General features: G+C 50.6%; 5 protein-coding genes across 5 annotated transcripts; all 5 read right to left on the reverse strand.

Annotated features, from left to right (window-relative positions):
* Positions 1-854: 854 nt before the first annotated feature.
* FMAN_08622 (putative TAD2-tRNA-specific adenosine deaminase 2) lies at positions 855-2,546 on the reverse strand (the record flags this gene model as incomplete). The annotated part of the gene is made up of 3 exons (XM_041829371.1): positions 855-1,120; positions 1,172-1,874; positions 1,977-2,546. 3 exons carry the CDS (start codon positions 2,544-2,546, stop codon positions 855-857), a joined length of 1,539 nt encoding a protein of 512 aa, XP_041680141.1.
* A 1,098-nt stretch (positions 2,547-3,644) lies between these two features.
* FMAN_08623 (uncharacterized protein) lies at positions 3,645-5,774 on the reverse strand (the record flags this gene model as incomplete). The annotated part of the gene is made up of 2 exons (XM_041829372.1): positions 3,645-4,286; positions 4,344-5,774. The coding sequence occupies 2 exons, from the start codon at positions 5,772-5,774 to the stop codon at positions 3,645-3,647; spliced, it is 2,073 nt and encodes a 690-aa protein (XP_041680142.1).
* A 2,521-nt stretch (positions 5,775-8,295) lies between these two features.
* FMAN_08624 (uncharacterized protein) lies at positions 8,296-11,460 on the reverse strand (the record flags this gene model as incomplete). The annotated part of the gene is made up of 1 exon (XM_041829373.1): positions 8,296-11,460. One exon carries the CDS (start codon positions 11,458-11,460, stop codon positions 8,296-8,298), a length of 3,165 nt encoding a protein of 1,054 aa, XP_041680143.1.
* Positions 11,461-12,428: 968 nt separating this feature from the next.
* FMAN_08625 (uncharacterized protein) lies at positions 12,429-14,708 on the reverse strand (the record flags this gene model as incomplete). Its single annotated transcript, XM_041829374.1, has 3 exons — positions 12,429-13,059; positions 13,143-13,317; positions 14,456-14,708. 3 exons carry the CDS (start codon positions 14,706-14,708, stop codon positions 12,429-12,431), a joined length of 1,059 nt encoding a protein of 352 aa, XP_041680144.1.
* A 2,924-nt stretch (positions 14,709-17,632) lies between these two features.
* FMAN_08626 (uncharacterized protein) lies at positions 17,633-18,276 on the reverse strand (the record flags this gene model as incomplete). The annotated part of the gene is made up of 3 exons (XM_041829376.1): positions 17,633-17,806; positions 17,884-18,033; positions 18,130-18,276. 3 exons carry the CDS (start codon positions 18,274-18,276, stop codon positions 17,633-17,635), a joined length of 471 nt encoding a protein of 156 aa, XP_041680145.1.
* Between the last annotated feature and the right edge of the window lie 546 nt (positions 18,277-18,822).

An 18,822-nucleotide genomic window follows, 5' to 3' on the forward strand; every position in this document is an offset into this window, starting at 1 on the left:
TTACAAGGACAATGTTGATACAACGACAACCATGGCATGGACTACAGACAGCAAGACTGTGAAGTGAGAGGAGCCTGGCAATGGGGACTCCTTGTTGGCAGTCAGCAATGACTATAATGCTCAGAGCAATAAAGAGGGCTCCAAGATCAACATGATTGAACTGCTTCGTGCTGGTATCTGGATTGGAAATTGTATCAAGACAGACTCGGGCAATTCCAGAGCACACGCATCTGGGGACACCCCGCGTTCATCCGCTTTTTTCACCGATGTCAAAGGGAACGCAACATACAGATTCAAAGGCACCGATGGAATTTTAATGGGAACCATCACTTAAGACGACTTCGGAGCATCCAAGATCAAGATAGTGCAGCCAAGCGATACGAGCTTCAACACTCTCCATGGTAGAGACTGCCACGCAGGGTGCTTTACCCAGGGCCATGACGACACATCAGCCTTATTCATGGGTGTATTGTGCGATCACAAACCACAACATCATACAGTGACAGCATTCTTCCTACCCCAAATCAACTGGAACTCAGCGGCTCGTACACCATGTCCTCCGCTTGAACGTCATGCTCGCCCAAAATGCATCAAGTAAAAGTCAAAGGCCATCCTCCCACTGCAATTCTGTTCAAATGTCCACCGAAACTGCAACTTGACCCTCCAAACGCCTAAATTGAGTTTATCCTCTCCAATTGTGCCCTCAATACTTTGGAACGGGTGTCTCGTAGGGCTGATGGATGGAGTTCCATCAGTTGTGTCCCATGGGATGCAGCCACCTATTCCGTGGCTCCTTCGTTTTCTGTGTTACTCTTTCGACGCAGATGCGGCAGCGGCATCGCGACAACGCTGTTCTAGACGTTGGTGCGATCACCTAGCGGCGCGGGCGTTTCCTTCAGCGTTTGAGTCGAAGTGGGCAGGTCAAGGACTTGGGACTCGGCCTCGGTGGCAGCAAGATCCGGAGTTGGCGCTTCTTCGCTATTCTCGTCGTCGTTTCCTTCGCAATTATCCTCCCCATTGCTTTCACCGTTGCTCTCACCAGTGCCCTCACCGGCACCCTCGCCCTCCATCATGGCAGCCAATCGAGCTGCACGACCTTCCTTTTTGCGAGGTACCGGAGCTATCAAGTCAGCACATCAGTCAAAGAAGCTGGGCAATCCGTGTCACTTACCTCGTCCATTCTCCTGGACATAAAATCGTCTCAGCAGGGCAACAGCATCATCACGACCCCATCCACCCTCAATCTCGTAGCCAGATTCGAGGTTTCCTCCGTCTCCTCCACCTGGAGGATACGAGACGCCCAGTGTGCCGCTTCCATCTGGAAGCTGCGCAGGCTTTGGTGTTGGGTGTGCGCTAGCAGTCTGGCCATCAGCGCTGACAGGAAGTGAGTTAGCATGAATACTGAAGACACCACCTGTTCCGCCGAACTTGTCGTTGACTGCGCCGAAATAGACCTTCTTGATACCGAGTTGTCGCAAGAGAGAAGCACACATGACGCACGGCTCTACTGTGACGTACAAGATGCTCTCTCGAATGATAGATCTATCAACTCGCGCATCAGGGTGGCACTTCTGGCCATAAGGGTAGAGGTGGCCCTTGGATCCATCCTCATTACCCTCATCGGCGGGTCCTGATTCGACAGAAGATGCATCAGAAGCCTCAGCTGACTGGTTTTCGGGCTTGGGCTTCAGATAGGTTGTCCTTGGTCCATTCTTGGGAGGGTAAGAGAGTAAAGCGCCGAGGGCCATGAACTCAGCATGGCGAGTACCATTCCGAGTGACGTTGGTTGCATTCATGCCTCGAGCAATCACCTTCCCATCGTGAACAAGGACACATCCCACGGGTGTTTCGTTTGTTCTGAGAGCAAGTCGCGCCTGAGTTGAGAGTTAGCTTGAGGTTAAGGATCGCAGGGAATAGACAGTCTCGGTAGAAGGCGGGAGACGGTTTGCTATTTCCAAATTTATTGGCTGACTTACCATGTCAAGAGCTTCTTCAGTGAACTTCATGTGTATCGCTCGCTCCGCTATGACAGCAGGGTCTGTGTAGATGGGGACAGCAGGTACAGACTCAACGGCGGGAGCTGCATCCTCAGCAGCAACAGCAGGGGCAGTGGAAACGACGGGCTTGGGGGATGTTGCGACGGCCTTCTCCTCTCCGATCTTCATACGGGAGAGCGAATCTGACAACTGGGCCGTGCTCGGCGGTTGGTTCTCCTTGTCTACGATCCCCTTGGGGACGTGCTTCTGAGGCGACACCATATCGGAGGCAGTTGCAGATGTTTCGGTATTGGTGAGAGCGTTTTGTTGTTGGCGATTATCAGCAGCGGCAGAATTATCCTGATATTTTGTAGATGAAGAATCTGCGTTTGTTTTGTTGTTGTTGTCCCTCTGAGTATTATTGTCGTTGCTGGAGTTGCCCCTGCCCGTTTGATCAGTGTCACTGGCACTGTCAGTCTCGCCTGGAAGCACCCGCCCAAAAAGACGACGCAAGGCCTTTGCACCTGCCGCTTTGGCCGGCGAAAGACCAAGTGACTTGAAAACTCCCATGTTTGGCTTTGTCTCCTTATTCGAGCCTCTGAATGCCTTCACTCCCTCCCTCGCTCACTCACTCACCCACAATCCTCCAGGCTTCAATCCTCCTCTTTACTTCTCAGTGACAATCCCCTTCACCTTCGTACCCTCGTTGTGGATGGTCCCTTCACTCGTATCCAAATGTTTCCTTCTCTTTCCGATTTTTACTTTTTTCTTCCTCAACCCTGGTCCTTTGTTCCTCCTTCTAGAAAAATAGGCTGACACCAACTGTCGTCTCAAACCCAAGTAACACAGGCCTTTGTGTATTAACAATTCGGACAATGGATAACAATAATCCGGTAAGCTTAATCAGAGCTCACACGAGACTTGCTTAACAAGAAAGTTCAAACAATAGATCAGTAGTTGGCTGTCACTCTAAGATCATCGCCAGATGCAATCACTAGATTTCTGGCAATCGATCGTACAGTACAGATGCCGCCGAACAAGAAAGGCCAAAGTATAGTCGTGATGCGTCTTCCTATGGTCCCATAGATGATATAATGAGAGACAAGAGGAGTAGGATTCTTCTTTTGGCCTTGAATGGCTTATCAAAGTTTCCCCCCAACCTTAAAAAGTAAGAGAAAGAGTTCAAGATACTCATGTCCTTCATCAATTTGAGAGAAGATTTCATACTTCCATTCTTGCGCTAATCCCTGCTTGATCCACCGTCTAATACAGATGACCCGCCTTCAAAGTCACTCATCAAATCACAGTCCCTCAAGTTTTACGGAACACAAATTCAGAATACGGTGGCGTCGTCTCCGTCACAGACAAGCAACACAAACTTTACTGTTGGTCACCATCTGGCAGGCAGCATAGATCATATCACAGAGGAACGGATTTTAAATATTATACGGCCTTGGAGGCCAGTTCAATTGATTTTGGGCTCGATGCTCGCTCTATAGCAACAGCCATTCCCTGTCAAGACCTGAGCAAATGCGCGGCCATTCACTCCCAATGCTAAATGCAATAAATAAAACAAATAAAAAAGGGCGCAAGCTCTATCATGGCTCTAGCCAAAAGCCTGTATGCCAACTCCATTCATTCCACCTGGTGCGCAACAAGGATTCATCGCTACACAGCGATGAGACTTCTGTTCATTGAGACCATTCGACCGACTGACGTCTTGCCGCTTCGTATCGTGCTCTGCAACCTGCAGACTTGCTCTCCAATGCTGGGCATGATACCATTGACCTTTCGTTGACTGAGTGCAGCGATTTGTGTCTGCTGTTCCCGGTATTTGTCTTGTATGACAAACTGCTGAGAGACATAAGACCAAACGGTCGAGGCGATCAACATCGCAGCAATAGATGCAAGTGCTTCCACGCTTGACTGGTCAGATTGAGTTTCCAGGCCAGTCGTGTGGTGAGCTGGCACAACGGGCGCGGGAGAAGGTTGGGATATATCTTCCGCCACATTGTGAATCTCTGCATCTTGAGAAGCTGGTTGCTGTAGGTCGCCTTGTGCATCGACACGTTGGAGAACCGCTTGAGCGGTCACAGTGTGATTTTCGGATGTTCGACAATCCGATGAATCTTCTGTGCCTTCCGTCGCGATTGGCTGGTAGCTTGATTGTGCTATCGTCTCCGTGGACTGCGTGGCCAGAGTCGTGGTAGTAGTGGCGGTTGGAGTGGTGGTAGTTGTCTTCAGTGGTCGAGACTCTAATTGTGCTGTTGTTACTCCGCGGGCCTCGATAATGTCGCGACTAATTGTCACCTTCTCCGAAGTTAGTTGCCATTCCCTCAGAAGCGGGATGATCAGTGAGACACGTACGTTATTATTCGTGGATAGTTGAGAGTCCACAGAGGACAGCGGTTCAGACACAGAGCCATGCGCGGCGCGGTCTGACGGTGAGTTCGCGCTCGAGCTCAGAAGTTGCGAGCCGAGACTAGACTCTGGGGTACCGGCGTAATACTCCAGGCCAGCTCCAGGGTCGCGATAGACGTCTTCGCGGCCGAGCTGGCCATGGGTAGTGAGTTGTTGAGGTGCGGATGATGAGGCCACAGAAAGCGATCCAAACAGATCGCCATTCAGGTCGCCGCCGCCAAGTTCGCCGCCACTACTATAGAAGCCACTCGAGGATTCGTTTGGCGGTAGTGGGTTCGGCGCTGGTGACCTAGGCTGACTAATAGACTGCTTGGAAACTTCAATCGGGACCATACGCTCATCTTCAGAGAAGACTGAAGCAGGAGAGTACAGGTTGAAGTCCACATAGTCGTGATTGGCTTCGGTCTGGTTGAATGGCATATACGCCGCAAGATCCATAAGTCCTGCTAGGTCCTCGTCGCGTGGACGACGGAGTAAGTCTTGGTCTGTTGTGGGAGTGACTGGCTTCGTAGAGTCCTCAGAGAGGGAGGAGGAGGATCCAGGAGAGAAGTAGCCCTCGGGGTCATTGAAGAAGTCATAGTTGTCGTCCTCAGTGGGGAACTGGACGAATTGTTCCCATGGCTCGACTCCCTGTTCTGTAGGAGCAGACAGGCTGTCGAGTTCGGCTGAGAAGTCCTGCTCAGGGAAGGCCAATTGCGTGAAGGCATCTTGAACAACGACAGGAGTGGCCTTGGGTTCTGGGGCCACTGTCTTTGTCTTCTTGGTCACCTTAGCAGACTGAGCCGCTGTGCTGGAAACACCACGCTTCTTGTGGCTAGGATCGCAACGAATCTTTTTCTTCTTGCAGCTGTCGCAAGCCTTGATGATTCGCATGAGATGAGCGTGATCCCGCTGCTCCTTTGTCTTGGATCCTCGGGAAGCAGAGTTGGTCACATCCCGTCCATCCTTGGTCATGATCTTCATGCCAGGAAGGTTGGAGAAATCGGTGGCCTGGGGGCTGGAGGTCGACTTGGGAGATGAGCGGCGAGAAGAGCTTGAGGTGTTCACATTGCTCCAATCCCAGGTAGAGGTAGCGGGGCTGGTGTTGAAAGAAGATCCATAACCAGAATCCTGAAGAGGGCTGGCAGTAGCAGGAGAGTCTGCAGCGGAGTAGATAGGGTAGAACTTGAAAGTCTGCCCAGTCAGGTGAGCATACTCAAAGTAGTCGAGAGCGATGCTGGCCCGCTTCTCCTGGTTGGAGGCGGGTCCAGGCATGTAAGCGTTGATCATGTCATCGAGCTCACGGGTGCCGATGGCCGGGAAGAACTGGAGCTGAGCACCAAGAGTAGGCTGGAAGACCGAGAATCCTTGAGGAAGAGTATTGGTGTTGGACGCCATTGCAAGCACGAAATTTCCGTTCAAAGTTACTTGAAAAGGCGGAATCTTGAAAACGGGAACGGGGTCTTGGAATTGCTGTAATACTCTCCTAATCCAATATCCTGGGAGAGCTTTGGTAGGTCACGTCAGTTGGCTAGATGCGACTCTGTTAGTCGATCGATGCATAAGGTGTGACAGGTTCGGATAGTTGCTTACTCCGACCTGCTTACTCTCACGTGAAGCGTTTGGGTACTTGTCAAAGAGTCAAACGAGAGACTATGGTGTTTTGAGGTCGCTCGAAATGGGACGTGCAAGTGAGAAACAGGAAGACTGCGCCAAGAGAGATGCGTAGAGCCTTGTTTCGTTGACGCGTATCAGATTGAACTGAAGGGGGATAGAGAGATAGGCAAAGCCTTGAGGTACCGAACTTGTCGCCAGTTTCGGTGTTAGTGTAGCGTGTGTTGTGTTTTGTTTTGTGTCAATACTGGGAAGGACTATTGCGATACAAGATATTCTCTTGATCGAACAATCGAATTAGTCGTGGTAGTGACGAGAAGGAGGAAGTGAAGGAGGAAACGCCTGAGGCCACGGGGGAGGGCGTCGTCGAAGTATTTCACTGTCTGTTTGATGGAAGCCGCAGGTGCCCGGGCGGAAGCATGGCGCAGCACTTCGAGGGAAAGTCAGAGTGGAGGAGATTGAGTCTTTCGGCGTGCTCGAAAAGGAAAAGCGCGACAAGGCAGAGTGACACCCAGTCACCAATCATGTTCCTGGACTTTTGTAAGATCCGCCCCAAGAAATATGCCTATTGGTCAACCTGACCCACCATCTGCACCATCAGAGCTAAGACTTCGGCGAGAGAAAAGCATTCTTGGTTGGTCAATGCTTTCAAGCCCGCATATGAGGATGACTCAACTTCCGCGACCCCAGATTTGAAACTCGTTCGACCCCATGTGTTAGTTACACTACGGTTAAGTCGGAGGCCGTACCCTCGCTCAGCCATTGTTGGTTGAGTGATGTCTCGTCTCAACAGTCTCAAGGATCATCGATCAACTGGGGAAACGCCGAATCATCATATCATTATTGTGTAAACTATTGAGATCTCTTCAGTTATGACTCTTCGTTCTTCATACCACGTAACTTGGTCTCGTCTCACACCGGGTGGACATTCTCCTATGAGAAGATAAAGGCAAAAAGGCAAAAAGGCAAAGGTAAAGGCAAAACTTAGAGTGACAACTCCAACCTTGTACTCTCATCAAAATTTGAAGTGTAAAACCCTGAGGCAGGTCAGAGCCTGCCTGGTCTTGATAACAAAACTCCTGGTAACATTGTTGACTCCGTTGTGAACGCCAAGTGAGTTGGTCGATGAGAGACAGCAAGACGGGCCCAGTGGCCTCTTATATATATTCCAGTGGAACCAACAAGATTGTGCCCGACCGTAGTTATCTGGGCATCAAGTAAGCAGATGCAGCACTCCCCAGGATCCACACCATGTCCATCCTTTAGTTCACGACACCAGAACCCAAAGATTGGCCGCGTGAACCATGCCGAGAAACAAAACAAGGGGCGCTGCGGGGGTAGACACCATCCTAAACTTCGACTCATTCTGATTGTATTCGTCAAACGTCCAAATAGGAAATCTAACACGATAGACGCCGACAGAGGGTCAACTTAACGCCTGTAGCCCATTCCGATCCCCCAACATGCTGATAAATCACCAAAACCTTAATGACAAGGCGCCGAGATGACTCTGTCGGCGACACGTAGATACTTTGTGCAGATCCACTGCTCTGGCTTTCTTGCTCGCTCTGCTCCTTTACGCACAACTGATGCACTGCAGTCCCAATGGCTCACAAGGGTTTTCCAGCGATTCCACAGCAGGGCATGTCTGCAGAGACTGAATGGCACTAATCTGACAGATGGCTTGGAGCTCGCTGTACCATCCAGTGCTCTTGCTGCTCGAGAGTTTTGTACACGGCCATACTGTTGGCGAGCCTTTGGGGTGAGCTGGCCAAGCGCAGGTCAAGTCGGACAACAGAAGTAGTCATCGTGCGAATTCGTGGCTGACCAATATCCCTGTTTACTCAAACAAAGGAAGCATTGACCCAGAGGATCGAGTCGTGCAGAGCGGTTTCTTGTTCTTCGATAGGCTTGGGACTCGCCAGCAGCCTCTCAATCATCAAACCTCTTCATTTCGTGAGTTTTAGCGAATCGTCTTGAACATCGATGGGAGCGGCCAGGGGTAGCAATGAAGGCCTTCAGTAGGAAATGCGTACCTAGTGCATCCGTTCTTGCTCAACAGAATATAGATAAAGCGGGTGGTTGACAGCTCGGACGCGGAGGTAATGTCAGTCCGGATTACTGACGGAAGGGGTCCGTGTGAAAGACAGAAGTGCCAAAAGTATTCGCAGGTAGTGTCGGTAGAAACGACGTGCCAGACAAAGCCAGATACCCCCAGCAACAACGTAGTTCTCGGAAAGATCCTTCTCCTACAAAGAATTTCTATGCAGACACAAGAAAACAAAACATCAGGTACCTTGCCGTGTCACCGTCGAGGCATTCTTCTCGTAGGCCTCGTCATACCTAGTAGATCCTCGGCATGCCTGCTCCAAGCACCACCATTTGCTCTACAGAACACCGGCAATTCTGATTGAGGCACATGGTTCAAGGGGGGTATCTTCTTTGGTGGCTGCGCCGGAGCAATGCGAGACGAGGTAGCAGGCTCAAATTGAACCAGTGTTTGCGGCGGCAACCCGGCCGCGTCTTGTTTTCTTGCGGCTTTCCTACCTCTAGTCGCAGGGTTCACAATACGCGGTCGTTGCTTTTCTTGTTGTTCTTTTCCATTGGCTGATGGCTGTGCTGCTTCAAGCCTTTTCCCACTCGTTAAGGGGGCTTCTGCTTCAGTGTTTTGATCCTTCGTCAATGGTTGTACTATTTCTGGTTCTTTCTCGCTTGTTGCAGGCTGTACTTCTTTGGATTCCGTCTCTTTGGCTGAGGATTCTTGTACCTTAGGGTCTCTCGAACCTGTTTTTGATGCGCTGGCTTCCTTCTCTGGCACCCTTGTTGCTCGTTGACCTATTTCGGGCTGTTTTGCGTTCATCGGGGGTCGTGCTATTTCGGTTTCACTCTCTTTTGCTTGCAACGCAGATTCTGCACCTTTAGATGCTCTGCTATTCGTGGAGCGCGGTACTATGTCTAGCTCCTTCGCATTCGCTGAAGACCGTGGTGGTTCGGGTATCTTTTCTTTTGTTGGAGGTTGCTCCTTCTCAGGCTCTTTCTTATTCGTTTGTAGTTGTTCCACTTCAAGTCCGTCGCTGACAGACTTATGGTTTGCTGGTACCACTGTTGTATCGCGAGCTTGGCCTGGAGGCTTCTCAGCTATTTTCAAGTCGTTACTTGGCTTTTTGACCTCAGCCGGCTCAGCATGACCGACGTTGAAACCTCCCATCGAAAAGTCTTCATCTGGCATAACGAAACCAATAATTTCTCTGCTCTTGACGCTTTTCCGTGACATCTTGGTGATACGTGGGCCAGAACTGGGCTTAGGCTCAGGTTTTCGACTAGCTTTCGACGCAAGAGACAAGCCTTCTTCATCGTCAGATATTGCTGGGGAGTCGAATGCTGAGGTCTCGCCCTCGTTGTCACTGAGCACGACAGGGGCTGCCCTGTTTCGTGTGCGTCGGCTTGGATTTATCCGTCGGCGAGGAGGTGTAGGGGATCTCCTATCTTCAGAAAGCCCACTGGCTGAAATTGCATCGTCGGTTGGTAAAAGTTCAACCTCTGGCTCTTTCCGGGCTTTGGGTTCAATATTTGAGTCCTTCTCGCGGGCTTGCTCTTCTGTATTCGAGTTATGAATCGTGATTGACTGGTCATCAGGCTCCTCCACGGAGTGATGAAGCTCACTTGGCTTAGCTGAGTCTTTTGGCTTTTTCGAAACGGTCGTCTTTGTCTTAATCCTCTCAGTAGCTGGGGGTTCTTCTGAAATCGAGGCTGCGCGGGTGATGGTATGCGATGTTTTTTGCATGTCGCTTCCAGCTCCTGATGAGGGGGGGGCTGATCTTCCCCCTGAGCTTGGTCGACCTCCTTCTTTCCTTTCAGCCATCATGAGCAGCCCGCGCCGCTGCCTTGGTCTGATCCTAAGCTCTGTCCGTGGTTCCTTCGCAGGATGAGGTTTGTCCGTATCGGATTCTGTTGCGGATGCTGTATCGGCACTCAGTGTTCGCTTCGTTCCCTGATGCTCCGCTTTGCTCGTCTCTTTTCTTTTAGTCGTGTTTGAGACAGCGCTCTCGGGGCGGGTTCGGGAAGTCTTTGGATGTGGTAGTGCCTCCACGCCCTCATCCTCATCTTCATCGACAATGATGGGTTCTTGGGCGACCTTCCGGGTAGACTCCTTTGCAGACCTTTGGGTTGCTGGAACAGAGTTACTCTTTGCCTTCTTCGGGCGTGGTGGGCGGTTGTCCGCAGGTGGCACCAATGCTTGGCCCATGGCTGGAGAATCCTCACTTTCCGCCAACCAAATGAGAAATGCTTCGTCGTCGGCTGCTGGTGATTCTACATCACCTTTGTCAGAGTCAATTGTTTTTGACGGTTTGGGCACAGATGTTCGGGTTTTGGGCGGTCCGTCTGCATTGGTATCCTGATGTCCTCGGCCTTTGCGTGAGCTATTCGCGGCTGCATCACTACGATGTTTTGGTGCTATGGGCTCTTGGGTGAGAAGTGAAACAACTTCATCTTCGGGAGGCGGTTGCCGAGATTTCACCGGCTTTGAGGCTTTCGTGCGATTCTTCGACAGGGGTTCTCGAGCCCGAGGAGGCTCGCTGGTTCGGTTGTGCTCATTGCCTGCCAGCAGCTCCTTCAACGATGCCCGTTGTGTAAAAACTCGGCGGGGTGCAGCCTGACGAGTGCTGGTCTCCGCCTCTTCAGGGTTAGAAGAAGGCGGTGGTGATTTTGAGCTTCTATCAGCACGCCTTGATGTGCCATCTCGTGAGCCAGGTGGTGCGACTTTTGGCCTTGCGGCAACCCTATCATGCAATGGTTGACTTCGAGCTGAGGGTATGGAAGACGAGAACGGAGTGAGAGTTAAAGTCGTTCCAAATAGAGCCCGAGCATGCCCCATCTTACTCGGAGGTGACTCCTCTCGTCTTCTCCTTTTGCTCGGCCGTGCGTCTTCTGATGGTGAATCTTGCTGCTGACCTGGGCTCTCGGCCATCTTGCGCTGCTCAAACGGCGAGTGGGGTGAAATGACGGCCCTCCCAATTCTCGAAGCTCCTCCAACAAGATCATTAAGCGGGCGATGTCTGAGTTGAAAATGGGGGGCATCCTGGTCGTTTCTTGGTGTCTGAGTTACTGCTGCAGTCGATCCTGGTGTTCGCGTTGTCCCAGCATTTGTCCGGCGCTTCTCGACTTCCTTTGCGCGCTTATCCAGTAGCTCTGTGAGATCCTGTTCTTGTTGGCCAGTACAGTCCGAAACTTGAATAATCGCAGCACCACGATCCAGCTCAAACTCATCACCTGGCTCAAGGTCACCACCTTCTTGCCAATGAGCATCGCCTATGAAGTGGTTGCGATCATCATACACCATGACTCGCTTGTTGAACGTGTGATATTTTAGCACTCCATCTTGCCACCTTTTTTGCTTTCTCTTCAGATCGTGTGTAAAGAGACAAATGAAATCCACCACGAGGGCAGTTGTAGGTACTGAAGAAGTCATGCTTGGTGAAAAGCTAGGTATGGCCTATCAAGCTCATAAAACAATAACTCCTTCAACATTTCGATGTCGTAAAGATCGTTCAAATGTGCTGCAGCACACGAAGTCCACGAAAAGACAGGGTTTCACTAACACGAGGTGGACAAACGGAACGCGTAGAGTTAAATTGAAGTGGCTCGAACGGCAGGCAAACGCGACGCCAAATCACGTGTTGATTCACACCACAGCTCTTGCTGCCTGGAGTGCCGCCTACCCTGTACATCTTTGCTCGGCAGTCTTAGGCAGCACCGAAGAAACTGAAACATGTACATCATTTGTATGCAGCTTCAGCTTGACCTCATTTGTGTATTGTTGCGACGTTAGGACTTTTTGTCAGGACAAATTCAACAAAGTTTTTTTTCTTTATTCTGTTTTCGCGGCATGCATTTGCAGACCTTTTGCAGACTGGACTCGCACAAGATGAAGGAGAGGCCTGAACATGAATGTATATGATGGAACTGGCATGTAAAGGAAATAGTTCAACGGGAATGAGGTCTTGAATGGTGTTGCCTAAATACTTGCCCAGTCCTACCGTCTAACACGTTTGCTGCACAAAAAGTACTATCGTCTCGTCTGCTACTGACCACTTTGGCATCACAGAGAACAGCATATACTTATCTGTGGAGATGGGTGGCCCGATGGTCACCATTTAGTCCTTACAAATGAAATGTATTCTATGGGTATCATGCCTCAACACGTACGGTATCAAATTGTACCAGATGCAGCTAAATAACACGCTGAAAAACATAGGAGGAATATCAGGCCACTGATGGGCTCATCTCCAACCAACGCCCTTTGTCAAATGAAAACAACAAGTCCAGCCAGTTTCGATGCAAGAACCATGCTCAATCTGTATGCATATGCCACTCTATCTCAATATCCCAACATAGTAACTGTAAAGAGAAAGAAATTTGCGACATGCTACCATATTTTTAGCGACTCACGTAGTCACCATTACCAACGGTTTCAAGTGAAATGGGGGTGACAGGGCCAGGACTCCCTATGGGAAGGAGTCTGGGTGATAAGGGCTTCTGACAGCCGGGAGCAGCAAAGCGAGAGTCCCGGAAGGGAAGGTCCTTGAGTGACAATCCAGGCTTGTCGCCAGATTTGGCCGAGCTACTGATGAGTTCATTTGCAGCCATACTTGTTTGCGTAACCATATCGCGTTGATACTGTAGTAACTTGCGACGAAGCTCGGTCTCTTGTTTCGACAGGCTACTTGCATTGGGGATTGCGCTGGAATCGGATCCAACGTTGGAAGACACGCTTCCAGACAAGGGAGGACGCAGATTTGATTGGGCGCCATTTCTACTTTCGTAGTTGGATGGGTAGTATTTGCCCATGGGGACAGGGTGGTCATGGAAGCCTGGAGCAAGGTAGGAGGCGACGGGAGTGTTTGAGTGAGACATGACTGCACTTTGAGCTGGATGAGAAGTGGGAGAGTCCGCGTAGATTGGTCCAGATTCAGAGATGAGACGACTCATGCGAGTGTCGGGATGATGCTGGAAAGGGTGTGGCCGATGGACACGACTGTTGGGATCCTCGTGAAGTGGGAAGTAACCTCTGCAACGGTGTTAGCCCACGTGGATGGTAAAGATGAATGGAACGGAATTGTATCGAGAGAGCACGAGAAATGGATGTCTTACCCAGGAAGGTCACCTCTTGCAGATAAGGGTTCGGGAGGCGTGCGTGCGGGAGCGGAAGTGAAACGTCTGATTTGAGGTAGATCGATAGCTATAGGTCGAACGTGGCTGCGGCTGCGCGGGGTTGAGGGAGCTGATGGAGCTGATGGAGTGCCAGGAGCAGACCTCTCGTTGTCGTCTAATAAAGAGGGAACATGTAAGTACAAAAAGGAAGTCCAGTAGGAAGAATAAGGTTTGCGATGTCCAAATGCGTGGTGACGAAGGGAGGGTCGATGACAACAAGATCGAAAACAGGATAATTGAGGAATAGCATAGGATATAAGAACATTTTAAAGCAAAAGCCGGTAGTGCGCTTCAGGGCCAGTCCAGGCGTCACTCAACGGCCAACCCCGGGATGGTTGATGGGGGCCGCTAGACTACCCCGCGATGGCTGGGAAGTGAGTGTGGGGAGAGCAGCGAGTAGCGCGATAAAGCATGGCCATCATCCCAGTGCAAGAGACATTTTGACTCGGAAATGATTGAGAAGAGGTGGAGAAGGGGCAGATGATTTGAGGGGAAAAGGAAAAGATGAGCGAAATAAAGTGAGGAGAATTGTGGAAATCGAGGAGCGTGACAAGTCGAGCAGATCATCAAAGGCCAACGACTCAAGAGACGGATGTTGAAGATGGACAAGCTCGAGAAGCCAATATGGCATTCTCGAAAACGGGGGGTGCGGGAGCCTCCCGAGACCTCAATCCCGCCCCGCGCGCTTTGCGCCAGTCAATCGCCGGGTGCATCATTGGTTAGAATGCTCCAATAGACAACTTGAGTAGCGTTGATAGGCACAACTATTGATGCATTGCGCTGGTGGGACAGGGACAGCGGCGTGGAGGCGGCTCTTACATGATTCGACCTCTTCAGAACAGGCACCCCTTTTCTTTACACAGCATCGCATCTATTCGTTGTACATTTCTGTTTTGTTTTTGGTGGTGTACAACCAGAGCTTATGCCATGTGTCAGGGTCCCTTGGGTTCGTAGAGGGGAATTTGTGGCGCCGAACCAAGTCTGAGCAGGAGAACGTGTCTCGCCTCGGAGCTTTTTGCACGATGCGATGCCAGCTGCCGGGTTGAGCACCGCCCGTCTCCGTCCGGGATCGTCGGCCGGAGGATAGCCCCGACGTCCGGCCGCAAGAAGGTTGAGATCACTCACTTGAGGCCAGGTGATGGAAGATCATCGAGAGGGAGGTGGGGATGGATGGGCAATCAGGGGTCAAACGACTGGATATTGGATATGCATTCCAAGCAATCCGTACAATGTTAATGCCAATGCTAACATACCTGAGAAGTAGGAAGTGCGAGGTTCAATGTCATCAAGGTCAAAGAATCCGTCTTGCAGTTCATTTGGTCTTTGGGGTGGAATCGCTGGGGTGTTTCGCCCAGACAGATCGAATTCGCCGATTATTTCACCTGATCGTGGGCTTTGAGGAGGGTTGGCTTGGTCGGAATTTGTAGACATGGAGCGGCCCGGCATGGAAGGTCGAATTCGGGGTGATAAGTAAGGAGATTTGATGGTTCTGGCAAAACTGGCCATATCGTTGTTGCAGTCGTGATTCAACGTCTGAGGTTTGAGTCTTTGGTCTCTTGGGGAACAGCTATTCGCCTGACTGAGAACCCAGCCCGAGTCTTGAATCAAGCGCCAACGTCGCTGCATAGGTAGGTATATATGGAGGATTGAGAAGAACCAGAAGATCGAGTGGATTGGAATGAATGAATGAATGCGCGCTCACGGGAGGGCGGCGGCAGTCGGGGGAGGTATGATGATTAACAATGAGGGGCAGGTCGTTTCGGTGTTGCAAATGGCGGGCGGCCAAGAGAAGATGATAAGAGTACAATAGAGTGACTTTTTCGAAGGTGAATGTATTGGACGGAATGCCACGGAGGACGGATAAAAAGAAGTGAGGCGGATGAATAAGGTAGGTAGCTGTAACACAAGAATGTGATGGCGGCGTCAAGATGTAATGTTAATAAAAGGCAAACACACAACACAACACAACATGACACTGCAGTGTAGCAGTGTATGTAAGCAAGCGCAACGCAACGCACCGCAGTACAGTACAGTACAGGACAGGAGAGTGCAGTAAGTGAGATGAGTAAAGTGTATGCCTATTTGGGCGAGAAATGAAGGGTTCCCTGAGAAATGAAGATCGAAGGGTTCCGAAACGGTTTTGTTATCGCAAGCGAGACACACTCACTTCACTCACTAGACACACTCTTTCATGGATGGATCCCAATGTCAGAATTGATCTTGCCTCTCCCGTTCCATCCTGATTCTTTCCAGCGCCTCCCAACCCCCGAAAAGTGGGAGTTCCAACAAATCAGCTCCCGAGTACTTCGAGCGAGGAACATCGGGACGTGAGCCAGAAGGCAGAGAAGCCCAAGATCCAGGGCAAGGCGAGGTTTAGTGGATCGCTTCCACCACATACGGTGACCCTCTGCAGCGGGTTTCCCAATGTTTCCGATGCTGGAACCCGCTACAAGGTACCCGTTCTGGAAATGCGACATGCAACCACGAGTTTGGCAGGTATCCCGCTAGGACTTTTGAGGCACACTCTGCTGGGGTGACCCTTGATTTGTACCTGGTTGCATGCGCCGTCACCGTACAGAATGCCAAGGAAATACATGCGGGACGACCCTGTGAGCCACTCAAAGGTCACCAACGCAAACAAAGAAACCAAGCACAGCGTTTGCTTTGGTTTGGTTTTTATTTCTTGCTGTGCCATCCCGCCTACGGCCAGACCAGGCCAGGCCAGACTCTGATGGTTTGCAGAGACGAATTAGAACTCGCGGTCAACGTCCTGGACGGCAGCAAACTAACGAATTAGTCCCTGAGATTTGCTGTAGGGACCCTTTGAAAACGAGACCCCTCCTTGGTTTGGGTTTGTTTTTGGTCAATGACGCCGTTTGAACGGTGTATTTATCCGACTCCGCGAATATTCTGATTTCCAAGTCTTGGAAGACAGTCACAGGCACTCTTTGTGGAGAGACAATTTTGCATGTATGCACGGAGTATGTACCGTATAGTATTATGTACATGCGAGGTCAATAATACGTGGGCAATATTATATTCAGGAACTTATGATCGCATTTGCTAACAATTCCCATTATGGGTATTCGCAATCTTAGACCCTCGTATCACTACACCACTGTACACTCCAACTTGCTCACTCACAACCACCATCACCTAAAAAAAAGATGGTATCAATGAGACATTTGAGCATTTGACCGCTCGTATTCAATGCCTAATGCCGTAGAATATTCCCACGTGCACTTCTTATCGCTTAACTTACCGCCTCTACAGGCTACGATCAACACTCACATCACCACCAACGCTGCCCAACATCTCCGCCGGTATCAACAAAGAGGACAAGAGATCAACAGATCCTTGCACCAAAAACAAACGGGCTCTCAGAAGCGGCCCCCACTTGAAGCTTCCATCAGGCATCTGATCGACGTCATGGCAAGAGAGTAGCTTGGCTTGGCCCGCTCACAAGCGCCGCTTGCTTTCGCCCGTGAGTCGAAAATCCTAATCCCCTTGAGGGTCAGGGTCAAGACACAAAGGTCAGAGCGAGAGACGCAGCCAGTCAAACGCCAGACCCTTGAAAAAAAGGGCAAAAAGACCCCTTCTCCCTCTGAGGAAAAGTCCGTCATCGTCACATCACCCCTCGGAAGCGTTGGAGGCGAAACTGTCCACGATCGTCGATCGACGCTCGCCCCTCTTTGCTCTCTCTCTTTTCTTCTTTAGGTCCTGGTCAAACTGGTGCAACATCCTTCTCCGTGGTGGTGCCATATCGACGCTCTTCAGGGTACTACGAAAGGGTATCTCGGATATCACTCTGTCTTGGCGTAAACGGTGGTTCGGCAAGCTGCACTTTCTTGGCTTTGTGTTGCCAATGCCAATGTCCGTGGTGATTACACAGCATGAATCCTACAGTGACTGCCCGTTGACTGTCCATTGGTTAAGCAAGTTTCACTCCTGCCGGCGGCCATTGGTAGATCTAGCCACCCATCTCATAAGCCATGTTGCACGCCGTACGGGAGGCTGCCGTAGATGGTTGCACCAATAAGTGTGATATTCTCGATTCAGTTGATAGCGATAAATTTTGAGTTCGATGCAGATATTAGTGTTTCAGGAACAAGCAGTCTTCGTCGGAAAAGGAAAAGTAAGGAAACACAGAAAAAAACATGGTATCAAAAGTCGTGCCAACATCTCATCTCGTCTCATCCATTCCCATCGCAGCATACGGACACACAAAACACGTACAAACGCGCGCACGCACACACACACACACACACATACACACAAACAGCCCGGCCTGCAGGCCTCCCTTCCCATTACCGTTCCATTACCATTGCCGAATATCTCCGTCGCGAGTTGCATTTGTGTATCCAATATGCAACCACCCTCAACATGTCCGTCTCTTTCTGAGGGGGGTTGATGCGCCCGTTTATGTCTGATCAGACATGAGCGCGGCCAGTAAATTTGGATCGGTTGTCCCTGTGCTTCCACCAGTAGCCCAGGGCCGCCAAGGTAGCAATCAGCCAGAGCAGGGCGCTGGCGAGATCGACCCAGACCGCGTTCTTCATGCGCTTGACACCACCGTCACCCTCGGCGTCCTCATTGATGTACATCTGCAGGTTTCACAAATGTCAGCCAAACAATGCCGCCGATTGTTTGCAGTAAGCACTTGACGACAGATAGAACGTACCTTGCCAAAGACGCCAAAGAGGGCGATCCAGAGGACGAATAGAATGAAGTCCCATATCGCGACAACAAAGCCGGCGACACGCAGTACAAACGGGATAAAGTAGAGTACACACGTCACGGCAGAGATGCTGCCAACAACCACGGCGTAGACCTGTGCATTGAACTTTTGTCAGCACTGTATTGTACTGCATTGCATTGTAACAATGTGCATTTGCACGTTGACGAACGGAGGGAGCAAGTCACTCACCCACTTAGAATCAGAGTATTTGCCCTGCTTGTTCGCATTATGAAGGTCGGTACCATACAAACCGATAGTGGTCAGAGCCAGAGCGAATAGGAAGAAGTGGACGGTGGAAAACACCACATAGCTGATAGCTAGATCCTTGATACCCATGGTCGCTTTGCTTGCTTTGGTTTGCTTTGGTTTGCTGTATGTCGGCAATTCGAACGGGAATTCGCAAAGGGGGTGGATATTACGAGAAAAGGTTGACGAGATGAGGTTATCGTCGGTCGGAGCGGGTCAGTGATTGATTGATCGCAGATCCAGACGTAAAGGAAAGAGGATCGCAGGTTTATTAGGATGAGTCAAGAAAATGAGCTGGCCACTGAAGCGTCACTTTGACTGGGCGTGCAAAATTGTCAAGCTTGGCGAAAACTCGCTCGTTCGTAGGGTAGACCGCCAGTTAATTAATAGGTAGGTAGCGTAGCGAAGGGAAGCCTCTGCCGTCATTCCTGCGACCTAAGAAGCGAGATCGACCTAAAACTCAACAGAATCTAATTTCACCCTTGGAAATTGTCGTGATTCACTGATATGACCCTATGACGTAGTGCAAAGCAAGCTTGTTTTAGTCGCTGCATGACCCCTGACTCTGACATCTAGACCCTGAGTCTCTGTTCTAGAGGCTCCGGATTATCGAACTTCCGCTTTTAGCTGCCGCCT

Source organism: Fusarium mangiferae, assembly GCF_900044065.1.
Source record: "Fusarium mangiferae strain MRC7560 genome assembly, contig: FMAN_scaffold004, whole genome shotgun sequence".
NCBI lineage: Eukaryota > Fungi > Ascomycota > Sordariomycetes > Hypocreales > Nectriaceae > Fusarium > Fusarium mangiferae.